This window comes from Vidua macroura, chromosome 7 (genome assembly GCF_024509145.1).
Source record: "Vidua macroura isolate BioBank_ID:100142 chromosome 7, ASM2450914v1, whole genome shotgun sequence".
In the NCBI taxonomy this organism is placed as follows: Eukaryota; Metazoa; Chordata; class Aves; order Passeriformes; family Viduidae; genus Vidua; species Vidua macroura.
In genome coordinates, this window is record NC_071577.1 from 2,120,477 (window position 1) to 2,148,257 (window position 27,781).

The 27,781-nt window shown below is 46.8% G+C and overlaps 1 protein-coding gene across 6 annotated transcripts; it reads left to right on the plus strand.

Annotated features, from left to right (window-relative positions):
* The first annotated feature begins 928 nt into the window (after positions 1-928).
* On the plus strand, positions 929-27,769 carry LOC128809662 (NADH dehydrogenase [ubiquinone] 1 alpha subcomplex subunit 10, mitochondrial-like). Of its 6 annotated transcripts, none has more exons than XM_053981794.1 (11): positions 930-1,067; positions 1,855-2,023; positions 2,431-2,646; positions 2,730-2,816; positions 3,770-3,891; positions 5,363-5,442; positions 8,511-8,565; positions 11,590-11,739; positions 12,476-12,561; positions 17,744-17,852; positions 27,332-27,769. In XM_053981794.1, the coding sequence occupies exons 1-11, from the start codon at positions 963-965 to the stop codon at positions 27,398-27,400; spliced, it is 1,248 nt and encodes a 415-aa protein (XP_053837769.1). In that variant the 5' UTR covers positions 930-962; the 3' UTR covers positions 27,401-27,769. The 6 variants fall into 6 exon arrangements, with proteins under 6 accessions (XP_053837774.1, XP_053837775.1, XP_053837769.1 ...); XM_053981797.1 differs by lacking the exon at positions 930-1,067 and adding an exon at positions 1,663-1,733; XM_053981795.1 differs by lacking the exon at positions 11,590-11,739.
* Positions 27,770-27,781: the final 12 nt, after the last annotated feature.

Below are 27,781 nucleotides of genomic sequence, written 5' to 3' on the forward strand. Positions count from 1 at the left end.
GCTCCCTCCTGTGGGGACCTGCGGGCAGACATAGTGCAGGCATCCTGTCCGTCCCTTATCCCGTCTGATGCCTAACCCGGCTGTTCATTGTCCCCGCTTGGTCCTGGCCCCACCTGTTCCCTAACCGGGCTGTTCCCTATTCCCACCCGTTCCTAACCCGGCTGTTCCCTATTCCCAGCTGTTCCCTAACCGGGCTGTTCCCTATTCCCACCCGTTCCTAACCCGGCTGTTCCCTATTCCCAGCTGTTCCCTAACCCAGCTGTTCCCTATTCCCACCTGTTCCCTAACCCGGCTGTCCGTTATCGCGCCCGCTCCCAATCCAGGCTGTTCCCTGTCCCACCGGGCTGTCGCCGGTCCCGCCTGTTCCCTAGCCCACTGTTCCCTAACTCGGTTGGGCCCGGTCCCGCCTACTGCCTGTTCCTGTTCCGACTGCCATTCCCCAGCCAGACTGTTCCCTGTCCCGCCTAGTCCCCATTCCTAACCTGGCTGTTCCCTGTTCCACCTGCTCACTGATTCGGCTGCTCCTAGTCCCGCCTGACCCCTGTTCTTAACCAGGCTGTTCCTGTCCCCCCTAGTCCCTAACCCGGGCCGTTCCCTATCCCGGCCGTTCCCGGTGCCGCCTGTCGCTGTCCCCGCTGTTCCCTGTCCCCCCTAGTCCCTAACCCGGGCCGTTCCCTATCCCGGCCGTTCCCGGTGCCGCCTGTCGCTGTCCCCGCTGTTCCCTGTCCCCCCTAGTCCCTAACCCGGGCCGTTCCCTATCCCGGCCGTTCCCGGTGCCGCCTGTCGCTGTCCCCATTGTCCCCTGTCCCCGCTCCCGCCAGAGCCCACACGGACCGTGGGCGTGGCCTCTGGCGAGGGGCGTGTCCGGGGGCGTGGCCTCGTAGGGCCTTCCTCCCCGGGGCGCAGTGCCTCTCCCGCCTGACGTCATCACCGCGCGCCGCCGCTCTCCGCCCGGCGCCGCCATGTCCTTGTGGGTGTCCCGGCTCGGCCGGGCCGCGGCCGCCCGGGGTCGGCGGGGGAGCTCCGGGCCGGGCAGCGCCGCGCTGGGCTCCGCCCTGCCGGGGGAGGTGAGTGGAGGTGGCTGGGCAGGGCTGTGTCCGGAGCTCCGTCCTGCTGGGGGAGGGGGTGAGCAGAGACAGCTGGGGGCCGGAGATGCCTCTCCCCGGGGCCGGGCTGTTCCTTGGGAAGGGACATTGCCGGCAGGGAGCTGGGAGAGGCGGCGAAATGCGAGGCAGACTGGAGCAAGTGCAGGAGAGTGCAGTGACCTTCGGTTGCGGCTGTGGGCAGTAGTGCTGCGAGGAAAGGAGTGTTCGATAGAAATGACCGCCCCTGTGTGAGGGAGGGCACTGCAGTGCTCAGAATGAGGTTTGTACAATGTTTATCGGGGCCTGGGGGAGGCTCTGAGCGGGGTCAGAAAGGCCCTGCCTTCAGCCCCATAGCCTAGGTGGGTCCCTCTTGCCACCGCTCAGAAATGGTGCATTGAAAGCTGTATTGAAATGAAGCTGTAACTCTCCTGCGAGTGGGTTTAGTGTTATTATGTGCCCAGAACCACAGAAAGTACGAGCAAAAGTCTAATGTGTGGTCTCTCTTGGGAACTCTGGGTGTGTTGTGTGTCTGGCCTTCAGACTGAAAATTGTTCCATGTTTTTTTCTGTCTTCTCAGCCTTTAATTTGATGAACAGCTTTCCTGCCTAACCACTGCTGCAGTTGCTAAGCTGAAATGACGGTGCTAAGGTTACTGAGTGAAAACTTGTATTAGATGCATAAGAGTGTGTCCTGTGTGTGTGTCTGAAGAAACAGTGTTTGAGCTGAAAAATCCCTCCAAAGCTGCTGATTTCCATGTGTTTTTCTCCAGGCAAGAATCCACGCCAGCCCTGAGCAGAGCCTGCAGTATGGGTGGCTGGCCTATATGTTGGGAGAAAGGACCAGCAAGAAGTTCACAGAGCACAGCAAAGTCTTTACAGTAGAGGGGAATCTGTCTTCTGGGAAGGGCCAGCTGGCCCAGCAAATAGCAGACAAACTGGGTATGTCTCACTCTGTCTGTTTCCCCGAGAGCTGACAGAGTTTAGTCGTGGTTCTTGTGCAGAGGAAGTTCATCAGAGCAGCAGTTCCTGACTGGGAAATGCTGGAGGGAGTGGGGAGGCTCTGTGGGTGATGTTGGTGAGGTTTGGGATGGGGATTTGTTGTGAGTGAAGCTGCAGTTCTAATGGAGTCTGTGTGCTCCCCGGGAGCTTGGCTTTTCCACGTGGATGTGCTTGGAACAGCTCAGCTCTCCCTGGGCCGTGGCAGAGCTCGGAGTTGGGGTTCGTTGCCCTCTGCTGTGATGGGCAGGGGAGCTGTTGAAGGAGCAGCTGTGTGCTCAGTAGCTGAAGAGGTGTTTGCTGCACATGAGCACAGCTTATTTCTGCTGTGGGTTTCTTCTCTTTCTCAGGGATGAAGTACTTCCCCGAGGCAGACATCCACTACCAGGACAGGATCTCGGGGGAGGGCAAGCTGCTGCCTGAGAAGTTCAATGGCTTCTGTAGCCTGGAGAAGTTCTACATGGACCCCGAGTCTCCCGACGGGCACTCGTACCGCCTGCAGTCCTGGATCTTCGGGAGCCGAGTCCTGCAGTACGCCGACGCCTTGGAGCACCTGCTCAGCACAGGTTGGGGAATCATGGAATGGTTTGGGCTGGAAGGGACCTTGCAGCTCCTTTTGTTCCAACCTGGAGCCTGCTCTCCCTTGCAGGTCAAGGCGTGGTGCTGGAGCGCTCTCCCTACAGTGACTTCGTGTTCCTGGATGCCATGTTAAAGCAGGGATATGTCCACAAGAGATGTGAGTTCCTGCCAGCAAAAGGAAGCTGTTTGGCCATAATCTCTCAGGAGTCTGGTAGTTAACTTTACTTTAAAAAAGAAACAAAACATTCCTGCTTGGAAGGAGGGATTCCTTTAAAGGTTCAGTGTTCATGTGTTGTACGTTGCTGGGTGGAGCTAGTCTGGTTTCAGTGGCAGCGAGGAGACAAAAGATAAAGGGCAGGGATTGAAATGCAAAGCGTTTCATTTGTAAGGAAAAACCCTTTTTCGCTGTGAAGAGAGTCAAACCCTGGAGCAAATCACCTGGGATCTCCCCCCTGGAGATACTTGGAACGCTGTGGGTGGAGTTCTCAGCAGAGTGCTTGAACCGGGTGATTTGGGGATGTTCCTGCCAACCTGAGTGATTTGGTTTGGGGTTATGGGTGCTGAGCTCCTGAGCTGTTGCTGCATGTTCTTAGCAAATCTGTTCTTTTGGCTGCTCCTGAGGTGGACATAACTGTTTTCTTGACTGCCTCCTGGTTTTGCTGTTGGATTTAAGAGGTGTATATATTTGTTTTTTGCCACCTGCTGTAAGTTACTGGATGGCTTTGAGAGGTGATAATGATGACCTGTGTCTGCATTGCTGAGGCAGCAAAGCCCAGCAATCCACAGTTTAATACAAAATCCCAGTTTGGATTGTACTGGAATCCTTAGGGAACAAAAATCTTGATTACAGCTACTGCTGCTTATTGTCTCTAAATGGTGGAGGAAAAGCTGAGATTCCTGTAAACCCGAGCCAGGAATAAAGTCCCTCTTTGCTACAACTGGGTTTAGATTCTTAGATCTCAGTGCATGGAAGTTTTCTGGAGAAAGTTTTTCTGTAAACTTCCTGAATTCTGTTAGAGGAGAGGCATACCCTGAACTTGCTCTGTGAGCCCAGAAGAAGAGACTCCAAATACAGAGGTGGGGAATGTGATTTGTTTGTGTTTTACACAGGCCTTGATCACTACAAAGAGGTCAAGGAGATCAGCATTTCTGAGTTGCTGCCACCTCACTTGGTCATTTATGTAGACGTGCCTGTCCCAGAAGTGCAGAAGAGGATTCAAGAGAAAGGCAAGGTAATTTGATCTCTAATTATTGCCTAGTTCTTTCTTATCTTTATTATTACTTGTCTCTCACAATTGCTGCCTGCTAATGTCTGTTGTAATCACACCTTATGTGGAGTCCTGTGGGGTTTGCTGCTGAATGCTGCTTCTGAGGAGCTGCTTGTCCTCTGAGGTGTGAGATCTGTGTGGTGGTGGTGACTCTGTGGGTATTCTTGTATGCTTGCTTTAAAAAGGCAAAAAAAAAAAGCAAAAATCAACTTTTTGTGTGACTGCATCAATATGCTGTCATTTGTGGAATGAGAAATTGTTTTAAGAGCAGGTGAATTTTTGTAGCTGCCACTTCAGGAGCTGTGGGCAGGTGATGTGCTGCTTGCAATGCACTTAGAGATGATATATTTCTTATTCCTGAGTGCCAGGAGGCCAGCTGGGGTCCCTGGCTCCTGCTTCCCAGTTGACTGCTGCCTCAGTCCTGTGCTGGGGTTCATGTGTGAGTCACCTGGGATCAGCAGGTTCACTTAACTCCCTGGATTCCAGCAAATCACTGCTGGATGACTGCATTACTGAGCTAGTCTTGGCTCAGGAAAGCTGTAGGGTGCTTTTGGGGAATGACTAATGTAAGTAAGGTTTGTAATTTGGGGTTTATTTCCCCTCTTTCTTTGATACTTAGATGTGTACTTGTAACTGTTTGCAGATGTGTTACGAGGATTCAAGGATGTTTGTCTTGCCTTGTTGAAAGGCTATGGGAAATGCAGTTTAACTCTGGGAGACCTGATAGATTAAAAGAAGGCTTTGATTTATTAGAAAAAAGTTCTCAGTTAAGAAGTTCTTCATGTACTGGGGGAACCTGTGAGTTCTTGGCCCTTCCGAGCATGAAAATCAGTGGCATTTCTTTGAACAGAAACTGCTGATGTAGCTTGTGACTTTTTGGGTGCTGGGCTGTGGCAGTGCTGAGCTCTGTAGGATTTATTTGGGGAACACATGGTAGATGAGAGAAATTCCTGGTGTTTTGTAAATGTGGCATTGAAAGTACACTGTGTGGAAAGCAAACTGGTTAACAGCAGGGATGATATCCATGAAATTTCTCAGGAGTTTGGAGTGGGTGTTTGCCCATGCACTTGTCTGAAACTGTGGAAATAGGTGCAAATTTGGCCTCCCTATAGAAAAGGTGGACTCGGACAGTCTTCTCCTGTTTTCTGGCTGGCTATTACAGCTCCCTGGAACGTGTAGTTAGCAAGGATCAGTCGGTCCTTGGATAGCTGGGGGCTGCTCTAGATATTTTACGGCATGTAAGGAATTCCAAACACTCCAAATAAAACTCTTAATTCTTTGAAACTTTCACTCGTGTGCATGTGGTTCACTTGGATGTTTGACTGTTTATCCCAGAGTGAGCCCTTGGCAGGTGGTGGAGCAGACCTTGGAGTCTGTGCTGGTGGGAAAAGAAAGTAAGCTAATTCCACAGCTTTTTCTGTTTATTTGTTTGTAGCCATATGAGAAAAAGGTGTCTCCTTCCTATCTCCAGAGCATTGAGGATGCTTACAAGAAGACCTTCCTACCAGAGATCAGGTTAGCAAAGCAAAATGTTTTACTTCTTAGATCTTTGAGCAAAAACGTGCGCAAACCTTAAAATCTCTGCCAATATCAACAAATCATGTGAAAAAATCCTCCTTGTGCTGCAGGGTACAGTATTGTGCCCTCGTGAAGGGGTGCTGCACTCACAGCATAAGAACTGTGTGAGTGTAGTTACTTCTGCCATCCCAGAAGCCCGATGCCAGTGTTGCAAGATGAAAAGGGGCTCAGGAATGGTGTGCTGAATGCCACAGCTATGGCTGTGTGTGTTTGCACGACCTGAGGAGAGAGTGATGCAATACAAGCTTTTCACAGGCCTTTTTGGAAGGCTTTAGGGCTTTTCTCTCCTCAAGAAGTGCTTTCAGTTGTCCCAGAATCCCAGAATGGTTTGGGTTGGAGGGACCTTAAAGCTCATCCAGTACCACCCCCTGCCATGGGCAGGGACACCTTCCACTATCCCAGGTTGCTCCAAGCCCTCTAGGACCTGGCCTCTTCCCTGGACACTTCCAGGGATCCAGGGGCAGCCACAGCTGCTCTGGGCACCCTGTGCCAGGGCCTCAATGGTTCCTCCCTGGTTCCTTCCCAATATCCCCTCTAACCCTGCCCTCTGGCAGTTGGAAGCCATTCCCTGTGTCCTGTCTCTTGCTGGGCTCCCCTGGCTTCCTCTAGCTGGGAAGCAAAAACGTGTGCCCTGTAAACCTCGGATGAAACAGAGCTTGCCAGCTCTCCCAGCTCTTATAAAAGAGCTCTAGGAAAATTAAAATTGTCCTAAAAATCTGAGAGCAGAATTATGGTCCCTCATAATTCTGGAAGGGAAACTCTCAAAGGGTATCAGATGAATTAACTGTGTAAGTTCTGGTGCGTGCAGGATAGAAATCAGAGTAGATTCCCAGGTGTTTTGTAGCCTGCCTGTGTCCCCCTGGGGCTTGCTGCATCTCCCAAGGTGGATCAGTGTGGTGGCTCTGCCAGCTCCTGAAGCGGGTAACTCGATATTGAGCTTGTCACTCGTGCAGGCAGGGGTTGTTGGTGTCACGTGTGGTCAGCGGCCTCCCCGTGTGTCCCCACAGCCAGCACGTGGCTCTTGGAAGGGAATGGGAAGCCTTGGGAATGTCATCTCCCTGAGAGCAAAGTGCTGCAGTCACTGGTGGGGAGAAAACTGCTGCTTGTTCTCTGGAGCAGATCAAGCCCCAGGTGCATCTTGTGGTGCTCAGTGAGGCTAAATCCTAAATCCTGCTGTGATTTCACCTCCTTGCCCTCTGTGCATACATGGTCAGTGCCCCTGTTGGGCAAACCCCCTCTGCTCGGCATCCTGGCAGCAGATGGGCTCCCAGCAGCCTGTCACACTGATCTGTGCCTCTGTCCCCTGGCTGTGGGGGAGCTGGGAGTGTGTGAATCCAGCTCTGTGCGCCTCAGGGTGGCTCCGATCTGGGGTAAATGCAGAAGCCACAGCTGCCTGAGCTGTTTGTTTGCTGGCAGTGGCGCAGAGGGCTGTGTTCATGCTACCTGTTACCTCTTAGTCTGCCTAGTTTGATTCCCTGACTCCTGGTAATGCCCAAAATCTGGTCCAAACAGGCTAACAAGAGTTGCTATAGACTGCTGAGCAAACTCCTGCCTGCTTTCCACGTTGGCGTTTGTTTGCTTGTTCCTTGAAAAGCAGTTTGTTACTGGGCAAAACTCCTGTTACCTTGTGCTGTTTCACTGGAGCGGCCTGATGCTGCCTGAAGTGGTTTATAGTGGATTTTTGCCTTAAAACTGATGCTTTCTTTCTAGTTGACTTGTTACGAATGTCTTTAATGTTTTTATTGGTAGTGAGATTTGTGAGCTGGGTGCTGTGGCAGGTACTGCCTGGTGATTTGGAACAGTGTTTGGGTTCTGTTTGATTTTTCTCTTTTCCTGGAGCAGAGCCTTAAGATTGGTAATGTTCTCTTTCATATCCAGCACTGCTTCCACTGAGCAGCTGTTTTTTCTTAAGGAAAGCTCTGATAATCTGCAGAGTCACTGAGCAGCTGCTTTCTCTTAATGAAGCCCTGATAATCTGCAGAGTCAAATCAAGAGATGGGATGAAGTGATTTGATCGGTGTCCTTAATGCAGTTGCTGGTGTCAGGCTCTGTTGAAGGCTGACCTCTCCCTTGGGCTGATATTGAGGAGAATCTCTCATTCCAGGTGCCTGCCCCATGCCTGCAAGTGTCCAAGGCCAGGTCCTACAGCACCTGGAGCAACCTGGTGTAGTGGAAGGTGTCCCTGCCCATGGCAGGAGATATGGAACAGGGTGAGCTTTAAGGTCCTGTCCCACCCAAACCATTCTGGGATTCTACCAATTTTTCTCCACACTCCTAAACTTTGTTGTGTGATGTTTGGTATAACGTCCACATTGGGCATCTATTCCAGGACCTTCCAGCTTCTCCAGCTGGAAACAGCTATTGCTGAATGTGGCTGAACATGTGTGGTTTGAAAGGTTCGTGTAGGAGCTCCTGTTGTGGCTCTGCTCTGCAAGTGCCTTTTCTCTGAAGGCTGCTGGCTGATGAAAAAAAGCAATCTTCTAACCAGGAAACATTACCTTTTAAGAAAGTTTTTGCACTTACAGATCATGCTGCCTACACTTGTACTCATTCAGCTAGCTCAGCCTGAGTAAATAGTGACAAATGAATGCATTCTTCTCTTGAAATGACTCACAGCTAGTCATGCACTTGGAAAAAAGGAAAATCTACCACAGTTTTGGGTTAGACTGAAAATTTCACTTATTTTCAAGTAGATTGGGCAGTTGTAATAGGGGCAAGTATCCACACGAAGTAAATGAAAATAAAATCACATGTGTGGTTTAAAAAAAATTTTTCCAGCTGAAGTTACGTAGATATCCAGGCCATTTGCCCTTTAAAAGCAACTTTCCACCAGCAAAGAAGCAGCTGACAGGTGCAACAGGAATTCTAGGAGCAGTCTAAAAAATGGCAATGATTCTGGTTTGGTGTTTATGCCTTTTAACTTCATTTCTGTCCCTTTTGGAGCAGCAGGGGAGGATGGGTACAGCAGTTTTATCAGGGGAATTCAATTTCTGTGTTCTTTGCAGTGAGAGCAGTGAAGTTCTGCAGTACACAGCAACTGCAGCTGAGGATGTGGAGAAGGTAAGTTTTGCTTTTCTGGGAGTAAGTTTAATAGATTTCCCTTAGTTCAGTGAACTTTCCCCCTCAAGGAGGGTTATTAGCAGGGTAAGAGAAGCCTTTTGCTTCACCATTGTTAACTGTCCTGTCTAGCTGCTGTTCCCTGAGGGAAAGAGCACCAAGGTTTTTGAGACTCTGACCAGGTTTTGGGCCCATTTTGGTTCTAGGGATAGATGTCTGTTAATAACAGTAATATGATGTTAACTGGATGATAATAATAATCCTACGTGGAAGCTTGGCAAGGAATCATCCCCACTTGGGAGGAAGGAGAGGAGAATTACCCATGGGCTGTCTCCAAGGGCTTTTTGGGTCTTCATCCTGATGAGATGAAATTTTTACCCTACTTATACACAGCCCAAACCCCCTCTCCTCCTATGTTATGTGCAGTGTGATCTTGGCAGAGAGTTGAGTAATGTATACATATGTGTGGTAGCCTGTACCTGATTAAGCTTATTAGCATACTCAGAGCGTGTATTTTAATATTTCACTGCCCTAATCAGACTAAAATTACATTTTTGCCTGAGGTGTCCTTCAACGTTCTGGTTATATGACTGTGTGAAGCAGAAAAGATTGATAAGGACTTCCCTGGTCCTAAAATTAAGACTCCATTTGCCCCCACAGGTGCACTGCTGTTTGTCTCTAGGCCTTTGGGTTGCCTTTATAAGAACAGGGTTGTGTGCCACATTCTGGGTCCTCTGCTGTTGTGGATGGATTTTTGGGTGCTCCTGCACTTGATAATAAAGGTTATCATTAATAACCAGTAGACCTGTGGGATGGTGTGGGTTTATACCCCTAAAAAATGGCTGGTGGCTTCAGTGTGACAGCAGATAATAAATACAAAAATGCACAAAAAATCAGGCTGAAATGAACAAAAAAGCTGAGGTTGTGATGTGAATATAGAGAATAATATGACTATATTGTTAATATTATTATATTTTATTAATGAATATATTATTATAATAATATATGAATATATTAATAATATTAATATCTTTTAACATATCAAAATAAAATAATATATAAAAGATGTATTAATAATATTAACATATTAATGATATTCAAAATAGATTATTAATATGATTAATTTATCAATTTATTAATAGTATTGACAATATTAATATAACAATATATATTTTATTAATATATAAAATAAATTATATTTAATTTATATATTAATATATAATATATATTAATATTAATATATTAATATTAATAAATTATTATTTCATGATATATTTTAATATTGTTTCTTGATATATTTTAATAAATATTAATGTATTTTAATTGTAATAAGTTATATAAATAATATATTTTTCTGGATAGCGATATAGAAGCAAGGATAGGAGTTGAGAGCTGTGGTGTTTCAAGATGGGTTCTTGGTGAATTAAAGGAAAGTTGGGATGGGGGTTAAATGCCTGATTTTTTTCCCGTTTCCTTCTCTCTGGACACATCTCCAAGTGGTCAGAATAAAGCAGGTTGTTTGGTCCCTAGATTTTTTTGTAGGAAACCCCATTATTAGAGATTTGATTTTAATCCTTTAAATCAGGGTTTAAAGTCAGTCTGAAGCTCTTAGTGTTCAAGGAGGGACTCTCCTGAGCTCAGCAATCTTGTCATTGCTCTAAATAGGGTCATCAGATGCACCAGTGCAGTCTTTGATTTGCTTGGACAAATCTGGACTAGGGGAAGAATTATTATTTGGAAGTTAAAGTATAATGCCACAGAATGGTTAAGGTTGGAAAAGACCCTGTAAGATTATCCAGCCCATGATGTTGTCATTGTCAGTGACAATGGGTATTGCTGGTAGATACTGATACTTGAAAGAATTTGGTTGTTTTTTCCCCCTTTTCTGTTCAGATTCAGTTTCCCTCTGGGATGACACAGAAGAAATTTGGAAATAAGGATTGGCAGGAGAGCTTTGGCTTGTAAGGTGTGTATTTACACAGGTGTATCCTCTTGACAGACAGCAGTGTTCATTAGCCCACTCCAATCTGTTTGCTTAGGGATTTGGGAGCTGAATTTTTATGGCCTTACAGTTTAATAACTTTTGGGTTGTTCAGAGCACACATACACAGCTTAGAAACGATTTTTAAAGTGTCCTAAAAAGGTCAGTTGGGGTTTCCTGTTGTAATTCACTTTGCTTCTAGTGGCTGAAGGAGTAATGAGTGCTGAAATGAGCTTCATTAGGATGTTTCACACTTGTTTAGCTTGAGGGTGAAACTGGGAATACAAAGTTAGCTCTATGTTTAATTTCTTTTAAAGCCTTGGATATTTGCTCTTAATTCCTGGGGGGTGCCAGGGCATTCCGTATAAATTAAGAAGTTCTTCTGTCCTGGTTGTGAAACTGATGCCATTGTTAAGGAGCTGCTGGGAGAGAGACCTTCTCATGTGATGATAGCAGTGAGCAAAACTAATTTGAATGCAGATTCCTTTCCCCCTGTAGCACATTTTGAGCCCATTGTAGCAACTCTGTGATTAGTGCTGTTACCAGGTTCAGAGAGTTTCCAAAGCTTTGCTGTGGAGTGGAGAAGGAATTGCTTGTGTTCAGCTTGTCAGTTAAATAAGTCAAAGAAATAATGGCTGTTTGAACTAACTTAACTTACACCTCTCTTCCTCTTATCTTGGAGTTATGTTGCAGCAGTTTGTGCCTCAAAAGTGTTTATTCAGTCATGTCCAAATCATTATTTCTTACCAATTCTGGTAGGAGTGGATCTTTATAGTTAAGGCTACTTTGTAATAGCACTTGGTTATAATTTTTTAAGTGGTAATATCTGGGATTTAGTGTTTGCAGGGAATAATTACAGTGTATTTAAAGAACACAAGGATTTTTCTTTTCTCATCCTGTCACTTCATCGCTGACATGGGCTCACCTGTCAATGGGGTGACAGTGTGCCATCAGGAATTTGGTCATGACCTCAGCTTTATCCTTTCCCTATGGAAAAGGTCTCTGGAAAGGGATGTTTGGAGCTGTAACAATCTGCTCCTTCCCAGGTTGCTCCTAGGTGCTGTCTCCATCTCATCAGGCACCTGAAGTGCATTTTCCTGACACCAGGGCAGGTTTCTCTCAGCTCCAGGCAGCCAGGTGTGATAAGCAATTACCTCCTGGAGCAGCAAAGATCTGTTTTCTGGTGGATCCAGGCTGTAAGTGAAGCTCAAACCAGGGATTGATAAGTTTGGGGATGGTGAAGGAATGGATTGCTGAGGTGGCATTGCTTATTTGAAGGGTTCTGAGCTGTGAGTTACCTTTCCTTTCATGCATGGGTGGGTTGTGGTGGATGGTGAAATCCTGAGCCCTTGGACTCATCGCTGCAGCTCCTGTAGGCCTGAGTTTTCCAGCCTGAAATGTGCCTTTGTTTCTGTGCTGTGAAGCACACAGCACTGAGGCAGATGCCACACCTGCTCCCCTGCCTATCTCTGAGGATGTGTTACTGAGCCTCTCTGGGAATAAAACTGACCAAACCTTATTTTTGTAACACAAAGGAGTTAAATTTAGACTTATCTCCATTTCCTCCTCCTTCTTCCTCAGGGGTGAGGTTGTATCTTCTTGGCTTTTCAGCCCCAGTGGCAGGTTAAAGAAGAATGTCTTGGATCTGGTAAGAATTTGGCAACAAGGCACCTCTCGGCCAGTTTATTCCCTGCCGTCCAAAGCTGAAAGCACGGGATGTTAGGAGATCCCCCACGTGTGTGCCCAGTACTCCTGGCAGGGCCACAGCCTCCAGAAGTAGACCTGGGAGATGATCATGTTATCTCTAGACATTTATCTTATTACTACAGCTTTAGCAGTGAAGCCTCTCTCATTTGTTTAATGAACTGTTTTGATTCTTTCATTGAGTTTTGGATCAAACCACCCTTAGAGAGCTTTCTTTTCTGATTCCAGGTAATTGAAGACATTGAGTACCTGAAGTTTGACAAGGGGCCATGGGTGGAGCAAGATGATGTTTCTTTCCATCACTTGAGACTTTAGTAAGTGTGATATCATCCAGCCACTGAGCAATTCTTGGCATTAAATCCCAGGGAAAATGGTCAAAGCCATGAGTTTTTGAAGGTGGGGTTATATTTTGTGATATTGATGCTTGGCACTGGAACGTGGTGTAGCATTTTTGCTGCTGATTGTTGAGACAAGAGGCTCCAGACAAGTTTAAGAGTGGTTTTTATCGAAGATCCTTGTCTGCCCAGTTGGAAGAGATCAGACTCAGACACTGGAAAATAACTTGTTGGAATAGAATTTAATTTGATTTTAATAATTCTTTGCAAATGCATCATGTTTAATTTGTCAGTTTCTTTATATAAAATACAAAGATGTATATAAAGAATATAGCTGCACTTGTAAGGCTGTTAATACCAGAAGTGAGACAGGCTCCCCATTTTGCTGCAACTTCATCTTCATATTGAACGTGCAGCTGGAAATTTCAGTATAGTTACATTTCTAAAACAAAACGTAAGACTTATATTATTTTCATTATTTCATTATTTCATTATCTCACAGGTTAATAGAAACACAGATTTTTAAATTGAGTATGTGTCCCTAAGTTTGTCTTTGTGACAGGCATTGGAGAAGCAAGTTAAACTTTTTTTGCAGAATTGTGACATTTCTTGCATTTTACTTTTCTGTGCTGTTACTTTAAATACCTCCTAAAGATAGAGATAATGCTCCTAATTGTATGGTTTTTCTATCAAGGAGTGAAGATAAATTGCAGAAGAGCAGTGCTGGGTGGTGTCTGAGAGGATCAAGTCATGATTTGGGTGCATTTTCTGTGTCAAAGATGAGGTTTCTTTGTGTAGTGATTGGATGATAAAATCTGGTGACTTAGGCCCTAAAAAATGATCACAGTCAGACTTCCTTTGAAAGAGGAAATAAGTTGCTTGTTTTCCTATAGCTCCACACTACTAATGCAGTATTAGGAAAGGATTATTAATTGTGATGAGTAGGAGGGAGTTGAAGGAAACCTTACAATTACAGAAGTGTGTGAAGATACTGTATGAAAATTCTATTTCACAGTTTTAGAAGGGAACAAATTGCTTTAAGGACTGAAGTTTTCATTGAACCTTGGAGGGGGGTGAGTCTACTGCACGAGGCTCTTGTCACCGTAGGTAATAAGAAATTTTTCTTTTGGCAAAAACACGGGGTTGTTTGAAGATCCTAGAATGCAATAAGCTGCTTATTTAAACCACAGAATCATAAAATATCCTGTGTGGAAGGGACCTGCATTGAGCCCAGCTCCTGGGGTTTGCTTTTGATTTTTTTTTTTTTTTGTGCTGGGTTGTCAGAGCATCGATAAAGGGGTGACAACACATCCTGCGCCAGCCTTGAGCTCATGTTTTGCTCAGCAGAGTGAGGGAATCCTGGGCAATGTCTCGGGCAGCATGGGAAGAGACTCTTTGTAAAAGTGTGTGTTTGGACATGATTTTTCCCCATGGTAACTCCAGAAAGGCAGGGAGCCTGCTGCAGGTTGGCCGTGTTGGAATTGCATGCTGGATTCAATGCCCAGCTCAGGTGTGAGTCCATGAAGCCTAAAGCTGATGCTTTTCTCCCTTTTTCCAATGCCCGAGTAGCAAAGAGCCTGTGGTCCCCACAGTTGTGCAGGTGTCCCGTGCCTATGGGAATTTTTCCTTTGGAAAGTGGTTTTCCTGCTTTCCTGGCACAGGTTCCCAGTGCCTGCCTCGTGTGCAGGCACCTGCTGCCCTCTCCTGGCTGTTCCTGGCAGGCTCCAGCAGCTATTTAGGATCGTTTAGGTTGGAAAAGCCCTCTGAGATCATGGAGTTCACCATTCTCCCAGCACTGCCGAGCCCACCGAGAGCCCATGTCCCCAAGTGCCTCATCCACGTGGCTCTGGAATGCTTCCAAGGACAGTGATTCCAGCACTGCCTGTTCCAATGCCTGACCACCCTTCCAGTGAGGAAATTTCCCCTCACATCTAATCGAAGTTCTGCCCTGTTGGGTTTTCCATCTGCAGTTGCTTCCTTTGTTGACCTCCCAGCTCTTGGGGCTGTCAGCCCTGCTGTTTTCTTCCACCCTCAGCTTGTACCACTGTGTCTGGGGGACCGGGATGGGTGAGCAGGACCGAGGAGAACTTTTTATTGCACATGGATAGGATCTAATGCATGGAAACCCCAGCAGGGCCTCTGAGTGATTAATGCAGCTCATCAAACCGCTGAGCCCAACCCATGGGCAGTCAGTTGCATAATGATCTCTTTTCTCTCCCTGCCTGCCCTTAAGTGCTCTCCCTTGCCCTGACAGCTTGGTTGTGGGGTCTTGGTAAAAGATTAAAAAATGCTGCATTTGTGGCTTGGAAGCTGGAGGTGTTTTCCAGAGGATGTTCTTCACATCTTCCCTTCCTCTCCAACAGAAACCGTTCTGGCTTTTTAAATGTCTTAGGGAGCTCCTCTGCTGCCACTGCACTGTTTCAGGCATGTTTTTATCTGGGCCCTTCCTAGTGCCATTTGTCTGTCTACATGTATTGCAAAATAAATTGCATTTGCGAGGAGGAGCTGCAGGCTGTGTAGCCTTGCCTGTGTTATTTATCAGCTCGGGGAACTTGCTGTGCTTGTTGCATCAGACAACTGCACAACTAAATCTGATCTGTCCCTGCAGCTCCTTCAGAACCTGGCAGAGAGGGACAGAGACCCTGCAGCTCTGCTTCCCAGTGTAGCTTTGCCTAGCAAGGGGAAGAAGTGTCCCTGTTTAAATGTCTGATTGCAAACAGCAGGACTAGAAGGGCTGGCAAGAGATGGGTTGGACCTGGCTTTGAAACTTCTGTCATGGAGACTCCAAAAATCTCATGAACTATTAACTGTAAAACTTCTGGCACTAGAAGCTATTTTCTTTAGCACCTTGGTTCTCTCTTCATCATAAAATAATAGAATCCCAGAATGGTTTGGGTTGAAAGGGACCTTAAAAGCCCATTTCATCCCTCCCCTTGCCGTGGGCAGGGACACCTTCCACTATCCCAGGTTGCTCCAAGCCCTGTCCACCCCGTCTTTTTGCTGCAGTTGAAACACTTCTTTTGTGATTTCTTCTTTGCAGTGGCTTTTCTAGGTTTGAAGAGCTGTTGTTGCACCTTCTTCCCTTTTCTTGCAGACCTGCTTTTTTTTGGAATTTTTTTTTTTTGTTCTTGATGCTGATGTTGAGTGTTTGCTCACCAAGGGAGTTGGCTGTGCCTCACCTTGGCCATGCCGTACCTGTTCTGCCTGGCTAAATGAGGGAACTGGAGTCCCTTTGGCAGAAGGAAGGATATTAATTTCCTTTATCAACATAGAACTTATCTGGAATGGTTTTGTGGCGTTGGCTTTTAGGTCTCTCTTGTCACTTGAGGTTTTGTGAGTATGCCAACATCAGGTGTTGAGAAATCCCAGCCCAGACTATGCAAACTCAGGTGGTTTTTGTTGGGTTGCTTCATTAATTTGTTTTTTTCTAACCTGTTTCCTTCCCTTACCCCACCTTGCACCTTTAGCAAGGTGCTGCATGCTGAGAGCTCCTTCAGGAAAGTCTGGTAAAGGGTCAGAAAAGAATAAACAGTGACAGTTTTCTGCTGGGGGAGAGAAAGAAAACGAAAGAAAGATAAAAGAGGTCTGTAAATGCTTCCTGCTGAGCAAGGAATTAGTCCTGGCAAGTGGCTGTGGGTTTGTGGTTAGACATTGTTGTGGCAATGGGTGTGCTTTTGCTTAGTATTCCAAATTATTTCTGAAGGTGCAGAGAACATGGAGAAGCCATCAGTAGCTTTCATTATTTTCTTGTGCAAATAGCTTTTAGAAGCAGCAAGTTTGTCATTTGGCCCTTAAATAAATGAATTGTGCCTGGGAATTGTCCTTTCCAAATGGCCACTTGGCCGAGATTCGGAAAGGAGTGGATTCACTGCAGCATGGGTGACCACAAAACCTTATTTCCATGTGTGATGTTATGCTTTATATCTGCCCGGACTCCCTTTTGTGCCTTCCAGCACGTGAAATGCACCTTTAATGTTGTTGAAGTTAAACATTGTTGTAGTTTATAGGAAGCATCTTTGCTGTTGATCCTCATCTTGGAAAAGAGCATTTATCCTCACCTCCTTCCATCTGAACTTCGACTGGATTATTATATTTCCTTACAAATCTGTCTGTAGTGGGATAATTTAAAGAGTGAATATCAGGGTATGTTACTGGTTCACTTTTTGGAGCTCTTCACTGCTGGGAGGAAAGGTCCCAAAATTTATGATTTGGGGGTAAAAATAATTGCTTGAAGATGATGAACTTTGCTTTGCTCAGGGCATGTGCTTGATGTGCACGTCAGTATTTGCTGAGAAATGCAATTCACTGAAAACAACCCAATTTGCAGAGTTTCTGGTGCTGGATTTAGGGTTTGGTCAGTGCTGCCTGGAAAGGGATGTGTTTTTGCCAGCCACGTGCAGGTGGCACTGGCAGCCTGTGGATAACCACAGGCAGCAGGAGGCTTTCTAGCAGTTTCTCAGGCATTTTAAATTTGGGATATCTGAAGTGCTGGTGTTGTGCAGAGTGGTGGATCCCGAGATCCATCACCAGAGCTGCTGCAGCTTCCTCCAGGTATTCCAAGGCAGGGTGCTGGAGGTTCTGCCTCCTTCCAGACCCTCTCACTGTCTCAGTACTGGTCCATTTAGGATGGGAATTTGGCAAGGTAGTGTGTGGCATTCAGTAAAACCACTGGTTTTTACACTGCTTTTATAGAAAGCAAAAAAGCCAGAGGGGATTCATGGAGAAGGGTCCCAGGAATGATGGAGCCATCTCCAAGGAGGATGAACCTGGGAGGGGAAATGGAGAAGCAGAAAACTGGAGCAGGAACAAAGTGGAGGCAAGGATGAGGGGCAATACATCATAGATTTGTAAAGAGAAGGATAAGTGTTTGGAAAATAGCTCAAGTCTTTGGAAGCTGTATTTAACAGAAAAGTAGTTCTTTAATCATAGAATGATGATAATGAGTCCTAGAATGGTTTGGGTTGGCAGGGTCCTTAAAGCCCTGGCAGTTCACCCCCTGCCATGGGCAGGGACACCTTCCACTGGATCAGGTTGCTCCATCCCAGCTCCATCTAGCTGGGCTCAGAATATTTCCAGTGATGGGGCAGCCACAGCTTCCCTGGGTACAATACTTGGCTGTTGCTGGGGCAGGGTGTGAACCGAGTGCTCCTTTTCCCTTCAGCGTGCAGGACAAGGCTGGAGTGCTGGATTCCGTGTCCATCCCGCGCTTCGTCCCCGAGATCACCATTGGCGGCTCTGAGTACGACAAGATCTATTATGAGTACCGGGAGGTGAGTGCTGCTGGGGACACGGCCAGGGGACATGGCCAGGGGGCTCCTCACTGCTGGGGACACGGCCAGGGGGCTCCTCACCATCGAGGACACATCTGAGGACACGGCCAGGGGGCTCCTCACTGCTGGGGACACGGCCAGGGGACACGGCCAGGGAGCCCCTCGCTGCTGGGGACATGGCCGGGGGGCTCCTCACTGCTGGGGACATGGCATGGGGACATGGCTGGAGGCTCCTCACTGCTGGGGATACCTTGCCCATTGCTACTGGGAACTTGTGCATTCTGCCTGAATCCCCACCTTTTTTGAAGTCTATCTTCCCCCCAAGAGGAATAAGGAAGCAAATGTTTTTTTTTCATAATCTGATTTTTTTTTTTCTTTTTGTCTTTAGATGTGGACTAAAGGATAAATGGGTTTTATTTGTTTCTGTTTCTTGTGCCCTGATGGGTCTGTGACCTCTGAAATCTAAGAGGCCCTTAAGTCAGGCAAGAACACTGGAAACCCATGGCCACTCCTTATCGAATGCTGAGGGAGGGAGGGTTTTTTTAGAGGAGGAATTGAATGCTGCCTCGCTTCCCCAAAGTGCTGCTGCTTTAAATAGAGTGTTTCTGCACGTGGGCACACATCCAAAGCCTGTTGTGCCCAGTGCTCTCATACACCTCATGCAGGCTCCCACACAGGGTTTTAATTAGCTCCTGCCTTGCTGCTTCTGGAGACAGCAGCTTCCAATCCCCCTGGAGCTCTGCCCTTGTGCTGCTCAGTGGTTCCCTGGCATGGTGTCCTCACCCCACACGGGGCTTGCCTAAGGCCCAGGTATTGGAAAAGCTCCTTGGAGAAGTTGTGGAGCTGATAATTAATAGTGAGTGGCCAAAGTTACAGGTGAGCCTCTGTTTTCCAGTTGGGCTGAAATCTTCTCTGCCACTGCATCTTATGATTTTCCAGGCAATCCTGAAGAAAAAGGGAGGAATATACAATATAAATGGTTAGAAGCCACGATTTGCATAATCCAAAGCCTATCATTTTTCTTTTCCTGGTAGTATAGAGTCTTTTACTGAGATTAAAATGTAAGCTACAGATTTATGGACTTGTTTGGAAACTGATCTACCAGTGTTTTCTTCTGGAATAGACAGAATATTCCAATAATTTGTTCCTCCTCGGCTGGCTGTGTAGTGGAGAGGCTCCTGGATTCACACTGTTCTGCCTCATTTGAGATGTGACCTTTCCAGCTTGTAAAAGGGGCTAAAGGTTAAAGCAGCAGAAAGCATCTGAGGTTGTCTAATGGATTTGAAAACTCCCTGGTCCAGCTGAGAAATTGCTCTCAGAATTTCCTCTTCCTTGCTGTCACATTCTTAAATACAAAACTTCAAGCTTGGGCTCAGGATTTTTGGAGCCCTTCCCTCCAAGAGCTGCCTGTGTTGTGCAGCACAGACTTGAGGAGGATCTGCTGCATGACTCGTCTCTAGCACACAGCATCCATCTGCACTGCCTGTGCCTTTCTTCCCCAAGATGAGAGGGCTTTTCTGGGGCTGAGATGTCCCTTTGCAGTAGAGCTGGGAATTACTGAGGCTGCCTGACACACAGCTAGATGTGACCTCAGTGCTGTGTGCTGAGAGCCTGGGGTGAGACTTCTGAAAGCCTTTTTTCCTCTGGCTGTACAGCAGCACGTGCCTCTTTGTGCTGGCAGGAAACGGAGAATGTCCTGGCTCATCCAGTGACTGGCTGCCAGGAGAAATTTGTGACTTGCCTTGCAGATGTAGCAAAGGGATGCTTAGGAGAGGGAATATGGTTACCTGGGAAGGAAAGCTGTGCTCTCGGATTGCTCTGCTCCATGCCAGTTAGTTGACAGCTGAAGCTGAACAAAACAAACCATTGCCAAAATATAATCTCCCTTCTGCAGCCTTGTTTGTAGGCCCTGATTCAGGAAAGTGCTGTGGAAAGTGATAATGTCCTTTGGAATCAGGAGGAGTTGCTTGTTTCAGGAAGTATTCTGTTAAAATTAGGCTACATTAATACTAATTTTCTCTCTTCTAAATGCTTGCATACTTGTAATCCTTCAGTAGTGTGGGGGCTGTACAGGGATGGTGCACAATGCAAAAGATGCTGAGTTTTCCTGTTTTCCATCAGCTACTGGAAGGGGAAACACAAAGCCAGCCCCACCTGCTGTTTTATGTTCTGAGAATTGCATTCTTTGTGCTGCAACTTTGAAGATCTGGGTTTTTTTTTTTTACCTTACAACTTTATTTAGCAAATGAAGGGCTGAATTCTTTTCTCAGGCAAGGCTCCTGTGCAGAGGTGATCCAGCAAGAAGCCAGTCAGCACAGGCACAGAGAGCAGATGAGCTTCCAGACACCCAGATTTGGGCTGGGAGGTTGTTGGGTCTGTAAAGAGGGAATCACAGCCCCTGCCTTGCCCGTGGCTGTGCAGGGATGGTCACAGCTGTGCTGCCACTTTGGCATTTGAAGATAAAGGGTTTAGGTTCACTTGTAAGTAAAAGTTTAGGCTGACTTGTAAGTAAAGGCTTAATTATGAGATAATTACAGAAGTTTAACTTTGCCTTGTGGGAAATGTGTGCTTTTAAAGTTGGTGTAATGATGTTTACCACATAAATACAATGATTTGCATAGGGGATTTTTTCCCTCTGTAACTACTCATAAATCCTTGAGCTCTCCAATAGGCAGCAAACTGCTGTGCTTTTCAGAGCTCCATGCACACAATTCATGCTGCCTAACAATGGTGGTTTTCAGGGAGTTACAAATTCCAGGTAGAAGCTGGGTTTTGTTCAAAATATTCATTAGAAGCAACCAAGAAGGAGGAGGAAGGAACACTCTTCAGAGTTCAAGATTTTAGTGCGTGTGCTTTTCCATGAAATAATGAGATGGCCACATACAGTGCTGAATACTCGAAACTCACTTTTTTTTTTAATGTATATCCTCTAAATTATGTAAGGGGTCTTGTCATGTGTGAGGAGGTGGCTTTCTGCAGCCTTTTTATACCATGAAGTCCTCTGGCAGGGTCCAGCAGGTCTGCTCAGGCATTCAGGAACTTCTAAGGATGCTCTTCTGGCAAGGGAAAAGCAACCTTTCAGTCAGGTTCTGTAGATCAGAGATAAGCACGTTCGTTCTTCAGGGAAGCAACATTATTTTAGGAACTGTCAGACTAGTAAAGGCTTGACTACCCTTTTTTTTCCCTTAACAACTGCTGTATCTCTCTGCCTTTCTTCCAAGTGCACACAATCCCCAGGGATAATGCTCCAAACTCCGTGTGCGCCCTGTGAAGCTGGAGAGCTGGAGCACTTAGGCAGATGTGTTTGCAGCGAAGATGAAAACAAATGGCTCTGTTTAATGGAATCAGTGTACTTAAATACTGTGCTGATGTACTTCATGCTCCTGCTGCATCTCCTGGAGTGGGGAAAAACGGCGTCTTTGACGTGCGTGTGCTTTTCTGTGTACATAAAAGTGCAGCTGTTTGCTGGAATTTGGAGAAGCAAAGAATCACAGAATGCTTTGAGTTGAAAGGGACCTTAAAACTCATCTCATTCCCAACCCCCTGCCATGGGCAGGGACACCTTCCAGTGTCCCAGGTTGCTCCAAGCCCTGTCCAACCTGGCCTTGGACACTTCCAGGGATCCAGGGCAGCCACAGCTGCTCTGGGCACCCTGTGCCAGGGCCTCAGCACCCTCATAGAGGAGGAGTTCTTCCCAGTATCCCATCTAACCCTGCCCTCTGGCAGTGTGAGGTGTTTCCTCCTTGTCCTGTGCCATGGAAAGGTGAGACAAGGCTCTCATTTTATTTCCCTCCCTGTTTTCCTTGGTGGAAGACTGCTTTTGGAATATAGGGATGCTGAGCATGAAGCAAGGAAAGCTTGAGCAGATCAAAGTCCTGGCTACTGCTGTGAGGTGCAATTCAGCTCCTTCCACAGCAACTGCACAGCTCGGCTGCCTTGCCTAACTTCATCTTTGTGCCCTGCTCCTCATCCTCCTCCCTCCTGCCCCAGGGCTTGGGAATGTGTGGCTGGCAGGGCCCTGCAGTCCTGGCTAGCAGCAAGCAGAGAAGAGGGAAGAGGATGGAGGGTGGGGAATCCCACACTCTTTTCCCAGGCTTTTCATCACTCTTTTCCATAAGGATGCAGCCTTAGGAGGGAAGATCCTCCAATGTCTGCCATGCCTCCAGGTTGGAGGTGGTTGCAGGACAGTAGCTTTGAGTGGTGGAAGGTGAGCCTGCAGCATGGGTCAGCTCTGTCCCACCACCCAACACTGAGAGTGCTGGAAGAGCTTGTGTTTGCAATGGGAAATCACAGCCAGCCCCAAAGAGAGGGTGTTAAGGGAAGGCTCTGCAGGTCTGAGGGGCCCAAGAGCTGCTCTGGCCCCTCTTTGGCAGCTGTGGGGCTGAAGGTGGCTGCTGGCAAGCAGAAGGTTAGCAGGGCCCTTAGCTCTGCTGAGAGTGCAGGGACCCCTTCACATAAAAATCTCCTGAAAGAGCTACAAAAGGAATACTTGAGCTTTCAGAAAGCCAGAGTCTGGATCAACAACAGGATCAACTCTTGCCTTTGCAAGAGCAAGGAGCTTAGGATGTCTTTCCTTCTCCATGTTTGCGATTGTTGCCATAGCTGCTGCCTTTGACAGAACCTTCTGTTTTCTCTCTCCTGCCATTTTTTTCTTGGCTAGATGAAGCTTTCATTCTTTTTAGGATCAAGATCTCCTTTCCTAACTCTGTTTTAAAGGAGGTATTTGACAGCTGTAATGCCCAGCCCTATCTGCTCTTGAATCCAGGAAGGAATGAAAACAGACACACAATAAATTAGAAGAGGCTTCATTTAAGGTTTTTTTTTTTTTTCTGTTTTATCTCTGCAGAAGTATTTTTAGCCCTTTCTAAAGTAACAAGATGTTGCCTAGCTAGGTATCAGTAAGACCAAAAGAACCTGAGGAATAACAAAAACCTGGGAATGACAGAGCTGTTGCTCAAGGATACCTGGATTTGCTCCTCTTCCCACCTTCCCACTTCTCCTCTGCTCTCACTAATCCTGTCCATATGGGGAGAGTGTGAGAGCATCCCCTCTTAAGGAACAGGCAGCTTTTCCACCCTGCTCACCCTGAAAAGTATCATGGACAGTTGGCAGGGATATCTATCCCAGAAACAGTAGGGAAGGAGCCTGACAGACCTTGTAACTGTCTCAAATCTTGGGTTTGGTGGTTGTGTCTGTTTTATTTTAGGTGATGGTCCCTGCTGTCCCAGGCACGGGGTGCCTCTGTGAATCAAAAAGACAGTCAAATCTCACTGGCATTAAAGTAATCCATTTTCATCTTGATAGTCTGTCCCTGTGAAAGGAAACGCTTTTTTGTGTGGGAGCACATCCCCCTTTCCCAAACCCCTCTTAATCCCGTACCTGTGGAGGGATGTGATCCCCAGGGTAGATCTCTGTTAAATTAAAATTAATTGGAATCGAATTTAATAGAGGGGTAGCATCTCCATGGATCTTACACTGTGAAGTAGAGTCAGTTTGAGGTGTTTAACTGTGCTGTGTGGCTTGGATTAGTTCCTTGGCTTTTCCCTGCACTCTCTAGTGGATAACTGATCCTCTTATGGGCACTTCTCTTTCCAAAGGATTTTTGTCTTGTTTTTTCAGTGAATGAATGAAGGGCAGGACAGCAGTCATTGAACAGTTCCAGCAAACTGGAATTATTTTAGCCTCAGTTCAGCAAAACTTCTGGGTGCTCTTGTTTTTTGGGCTGCGATGGATGTTAACAGCATTGAGGGCTTTATTTGAGTAAGGGATGGCAGGAGTAAGGCTGTAACAAACATCTGTCTGTGCCAGGCCTTTGGGAACCAAGCCACGCGCACCTCAGATGTGCGTGTGGAGGGCAAATTGTTCCCCTTCCTTGCTTTAAGTGCTCTGGAGCACAAGATCAGTGGTGCTGGAGAAGATCATTGAGTCCAACTTAAACCCAGCAGTGCCAAGGCCACCACCAGCCCATGTCCCTAGGTGCCACATCCACATGGCTTTTAAATCCCTCTAGGGATGGGGACTCCTGGGCAGCCTTTGCCAAGGGTGACAACCCTTTCCATGAAGAATTTTTTCCCTAATACCCGATTTCAATGTCCCCTGATGCATTTTGAGGCTGTTTCCTCTTGTCGCTTGGGAGGAGAGACTTGACCCCGCCTGGCTACATCCTCCTTTGGTGTAGCTGTAGAGAGGAACCAGAGGAGGAATCATATGGAGCGATCAGGAACCAAACCCTCCCAGAATCCAGCCAATATCTGCAGCTCCATGTTCCTAGATTCTCTCAGCTTTTAGCTGTGTGCCTACAACACTGACAACCCTTTGGAAGCAAGGATTTCTCCTGTAGGAAGCAGTCATCTGCTCCCAGCAGTGGTGGAAGGGGCTATTACTGGGCTGTTCTAAACAGCCTCGGGGTATTGATGAATGAGCCTGAGCTCCCAGAGCAATGACTCTGCTTTTAAGTGCTCTTTGATCAGTGCTGCTCTGAGCAGGCTGTTTATAGAGCTCTTGGAGCTGTGGAGCCCAGCCATCAGCACAGAGTAGAGCAGGAATAGAAGGCAGTAATGGCAATTCTGTTTGTTCCCCAAAGGCTGGAAAACAAGGCAGGCTCCTCCTCAACAACCTTTCCAGGTGGTTGGAGCTCTCCAGAGCTCTAGCTGCACGTGCCTGGTGTGGAATGATCTGGAGCAAGCAGCTGGCTGGAGCTGCTTGTTGCTCTTCCACAGCCTCTGCTACTTTATAGGGCTTTTCATCATGTTTATAGTTTTGACAGGCACTTCTGTGGCAGGTTCTTAATTTAACTGATGAGACGGTCTTGTTTTCATCTCTTTTCCTAATGCTCTTTTAAAGTTGAGCAGTTTGATGCCTTTGAGCTGGCTCTGCCTTTGGGTTCAGCTCATTTCAGGAGTTTTGTGCTATGTGTGATGGATTTTATCCCATCCCTCTGGAAATAATCCTCACTGCCAACTTTTGGGCTCTGTGGAGCGTAATGCAGCAGGGCAAGGCTTCATTCTCACTCAGTTTCCATGGAGTGGAAAAATTTGTTCCTTGGTGACCTGGCAGGAGTTGCAGGAATGTGGGGGAGCTCTTGGGGCTGCCTGGTGGAATCTCTGTGATCATAAAATTGTGGAATGGGTTGGGTTGGAAGGGACTTTAAATCTCATCTCAGCCCCGCTGCCATGGGCAGGGACACTTTCCATCACCACCCCGTGGTGCTCCAGCCTGGCCTGGGACACTTCCAGGGAACTTGTACTGCAAGAGAAAGTGAATATTCAGTCCCTCTCTGTTGTCTCAGCTGCTGGCAAGTCCCATAGAGCTTTCTCCTGTCTCCTTTCCATCATCTCTTACAGCTGGGCTGCCCAGCCTAGACAAACCCAGCAGCCTCAGGGCTGGTCCCTGATTTCCATCCCTGGCCTTGTGCTGGCCAAGAGCAGCCTGGGAATTTCAGCTGGGTGCACTTTGGAACATCAGCCTAACCAGAACCAGCCCATCTTACCCCTTGCCCTGCATCCCCACATCTTCCCTGGTGCTCCTACCACACCTCTCTGCAGAATCCTACCCTGTTCCAGCCATGCAGCTCCTTTACTGCAGTCACAGCTGGAAAATGTGGGATTTGAAGAGCAAAGTTTGGCAAAGTGGCCGGTGTCACTTGTGCATCTTGTGCACAGAGCATCAATTCCCATCATCCTGCTTCCTAGGTAATATGGGAATTGTTTACTCTGCTTCCCTCTTCCCTTTTTTTCCCTTTTTTTTTTCTTTTCTTTCTGATTATTTTGAAAGTTTAGCTGTAACAAATCCCCAAACTCTCCTGCCTTTGCCAAGGCCCACTGTGAATGATGGAGTTATGGATGAATACTTATAACACTTGCTTTGATGTCTTGCATGTCTTTAACCAAAGGCACACAGGGAATTTGTTTTGGACAATGAACGCGAATTCTGTCGGGGTTGATATTGTAGCTTTTTTAAGAGGGCAGATGTACCCAGAAACAAAACTGTAAACTGCTGTATTTTCCCAGAGATCTCCTGTTGCTTTAATAATCTACTTCTCTGGGAATCTCTTCAAGTATCAAAGGGCCAATTATGTGCTGCCTGGAGAGGACCAGGGAGGGCTGTTTTTGTGTCACAGGCTGGTCACAGTTCCTCCCTGGCTCACTGCTGGGAATCCGTGGGGCAGAGATAGTAATCATTTCTGTTCATCTCCCATCTCCTCTTTGCTCAGTGGGGGGAACCTCTCAACAGGACTGTGTGGTTTCTGCTGATGTTTAGACAAGACATTAATTGAAAAACCTCAGAAAAACTGATCACAACTGGTTTGTGACAAGGTAGGGTGGGAAGTGTCTCGTGGAGGAGGTCAGGTCTTCTGTCAGCTTGATTTTTAGGGAAAGAAGTGTCTTGGTTTTTAACATTCAAGTGAATAGAAACGCAAGTCCCCTTCCTCAAAACAACAGGCTTCATCTTTTAATAAATGGTTCATTTTTGTGGCCTGACTACAGACTTTATCAAGACTGCATCTTGCTTCTCTCTGCAGGGGCAGCTCTCCCCAACTGGATCCTCTTACATGTTTTTTTGGAAAGGGAAAATCCTCAGGACAAGTCTGGGGTCTTGTGTGAAACCAGTGTTTGTTTGGAGACAGAGCAGATGATCTGTGCTTAATTATTTGGAGAGGCTGCCAGCAGATAGCTTATTTCTAAAGGAAGAGTTTTATTACAGCATCTTTGCTGGCTTCAGCCTTTCTCACCAAACTCATGGGCTTTTTTCCAGTATTTGAGCTCAGAGGTGTTCTGTTCTTTCTTTTTGGTTCCTGGAGGTAGGAATAGATGTTCTGGAGATGAGTTCTGCTTTTAGAACCAGGATCTCACCATCTCTGGCATTCCAGGTCGTGGTCAGTACCTTCCAAAGGGCGCTACTTCAGCACTGAGACTCACAGGCTGCTGCTTAGGTCCCAGGGTCCTTGAAATTCGGGTAAAGGCTTCAAAAATCTTTGGGTTTTTCCATCAAAAAGTGGTTCCTGACTTTGCTGATGAAGGCAGGCAGATACTGTTTTTGCTTTAATGAAGAAAAGTTCAGCTCTTGAAGGCTAAAGCTGCAATTTCATTTGAACAGTTTAATTTAACGTGGTATTTAACTCAATATCTCACGCATGAAGTATTTCATATATTTAATAATGTGTGTGCCTATTTTGGAATGAGATTCAGTTCCTCTTCTCCATGATACAGTTAGGGGAGCCATCTCAGGCTGGGAGGAGCTGGATGAATCCAGGTGGAATGTGGTGCTGAGATCACTGGCCTCATTTTCGTATTTATATTTTGGCTTTTGCAGTCCCTCCTTCAGCTGCACAGCTCAGTCTTTTCTGAGAGACTGGTTTTTCTGTAAGTTTTATCATTACAATGTAGAAACAGTATTTCATGTTCTGTAGATCTCACGAGGCACTTCAGAACTTTGAGGGGAGTGACCAGAGTTCTGACCGAGCTTTCTGCTTTCTTTAGCTCCCTGGGCACAAGTACAAGCCAGGCTACAACGCTGATGTTGGGGACAAGTGGATCTGGCTGAAATGAAATCTGTTCCTGCTGGAGCCCTGGCCAGGATGGACCACAGGACCTGAGGGAAGAGGAGCCACGTTCAGTGCACCTGCTGCACATCACTTGTGTAGCACCAAGGAAACACTGCTGAAATCATTTCCCGTCCCCAGCAGAAGGGAGTAGACTCCCAGAAGGAAAACCACTTCATTCTGGTTTGTTTTTCCCTGAGGAACTCAGGGATGTTGGATAGTCAGTGTGGGATAGCCAAGTGAGCTGGGGCAGGCTGAACATCAGAGCTGAATTTTCTCTTCCTCGAGACTGTGGCACATTATTATCCAGGATTAGTGTTGTTCTGCTGATTCAAGAGGAATTAAACCTGTACCCTCCTGGCTCTCACAAAGTTAATACCTTGTTCTG

What these genes read in the sequence shown, in the direction of transcription:
- LOC128809662 (XM_053981794.1), top strand. Translation starts at nt 963, where the DNA reads ATGTCCTTGTGGGTGTCCCGGCTCGGCCGGGCCGCGGCCGCCCGGGGT. An exon ending in GCAAATAGCAGACAAACTGG is followed by an intron (nt 2,024 to 2,430) that starts GTATGTCTCACT and finishes TCTCTTTCTCAG; the next exon opens with GGATGAAGTACTTCCCCGAG. An exon ending in GGAGCACCTGCTCAGCACAG is followed by an intron (nt 2,647 to 2,729) that starts GTTGGGGAATCA and finishes TCTCCCTTGCAG; the next exon opens with GTCAAGGCGTGGTGCTGGAG.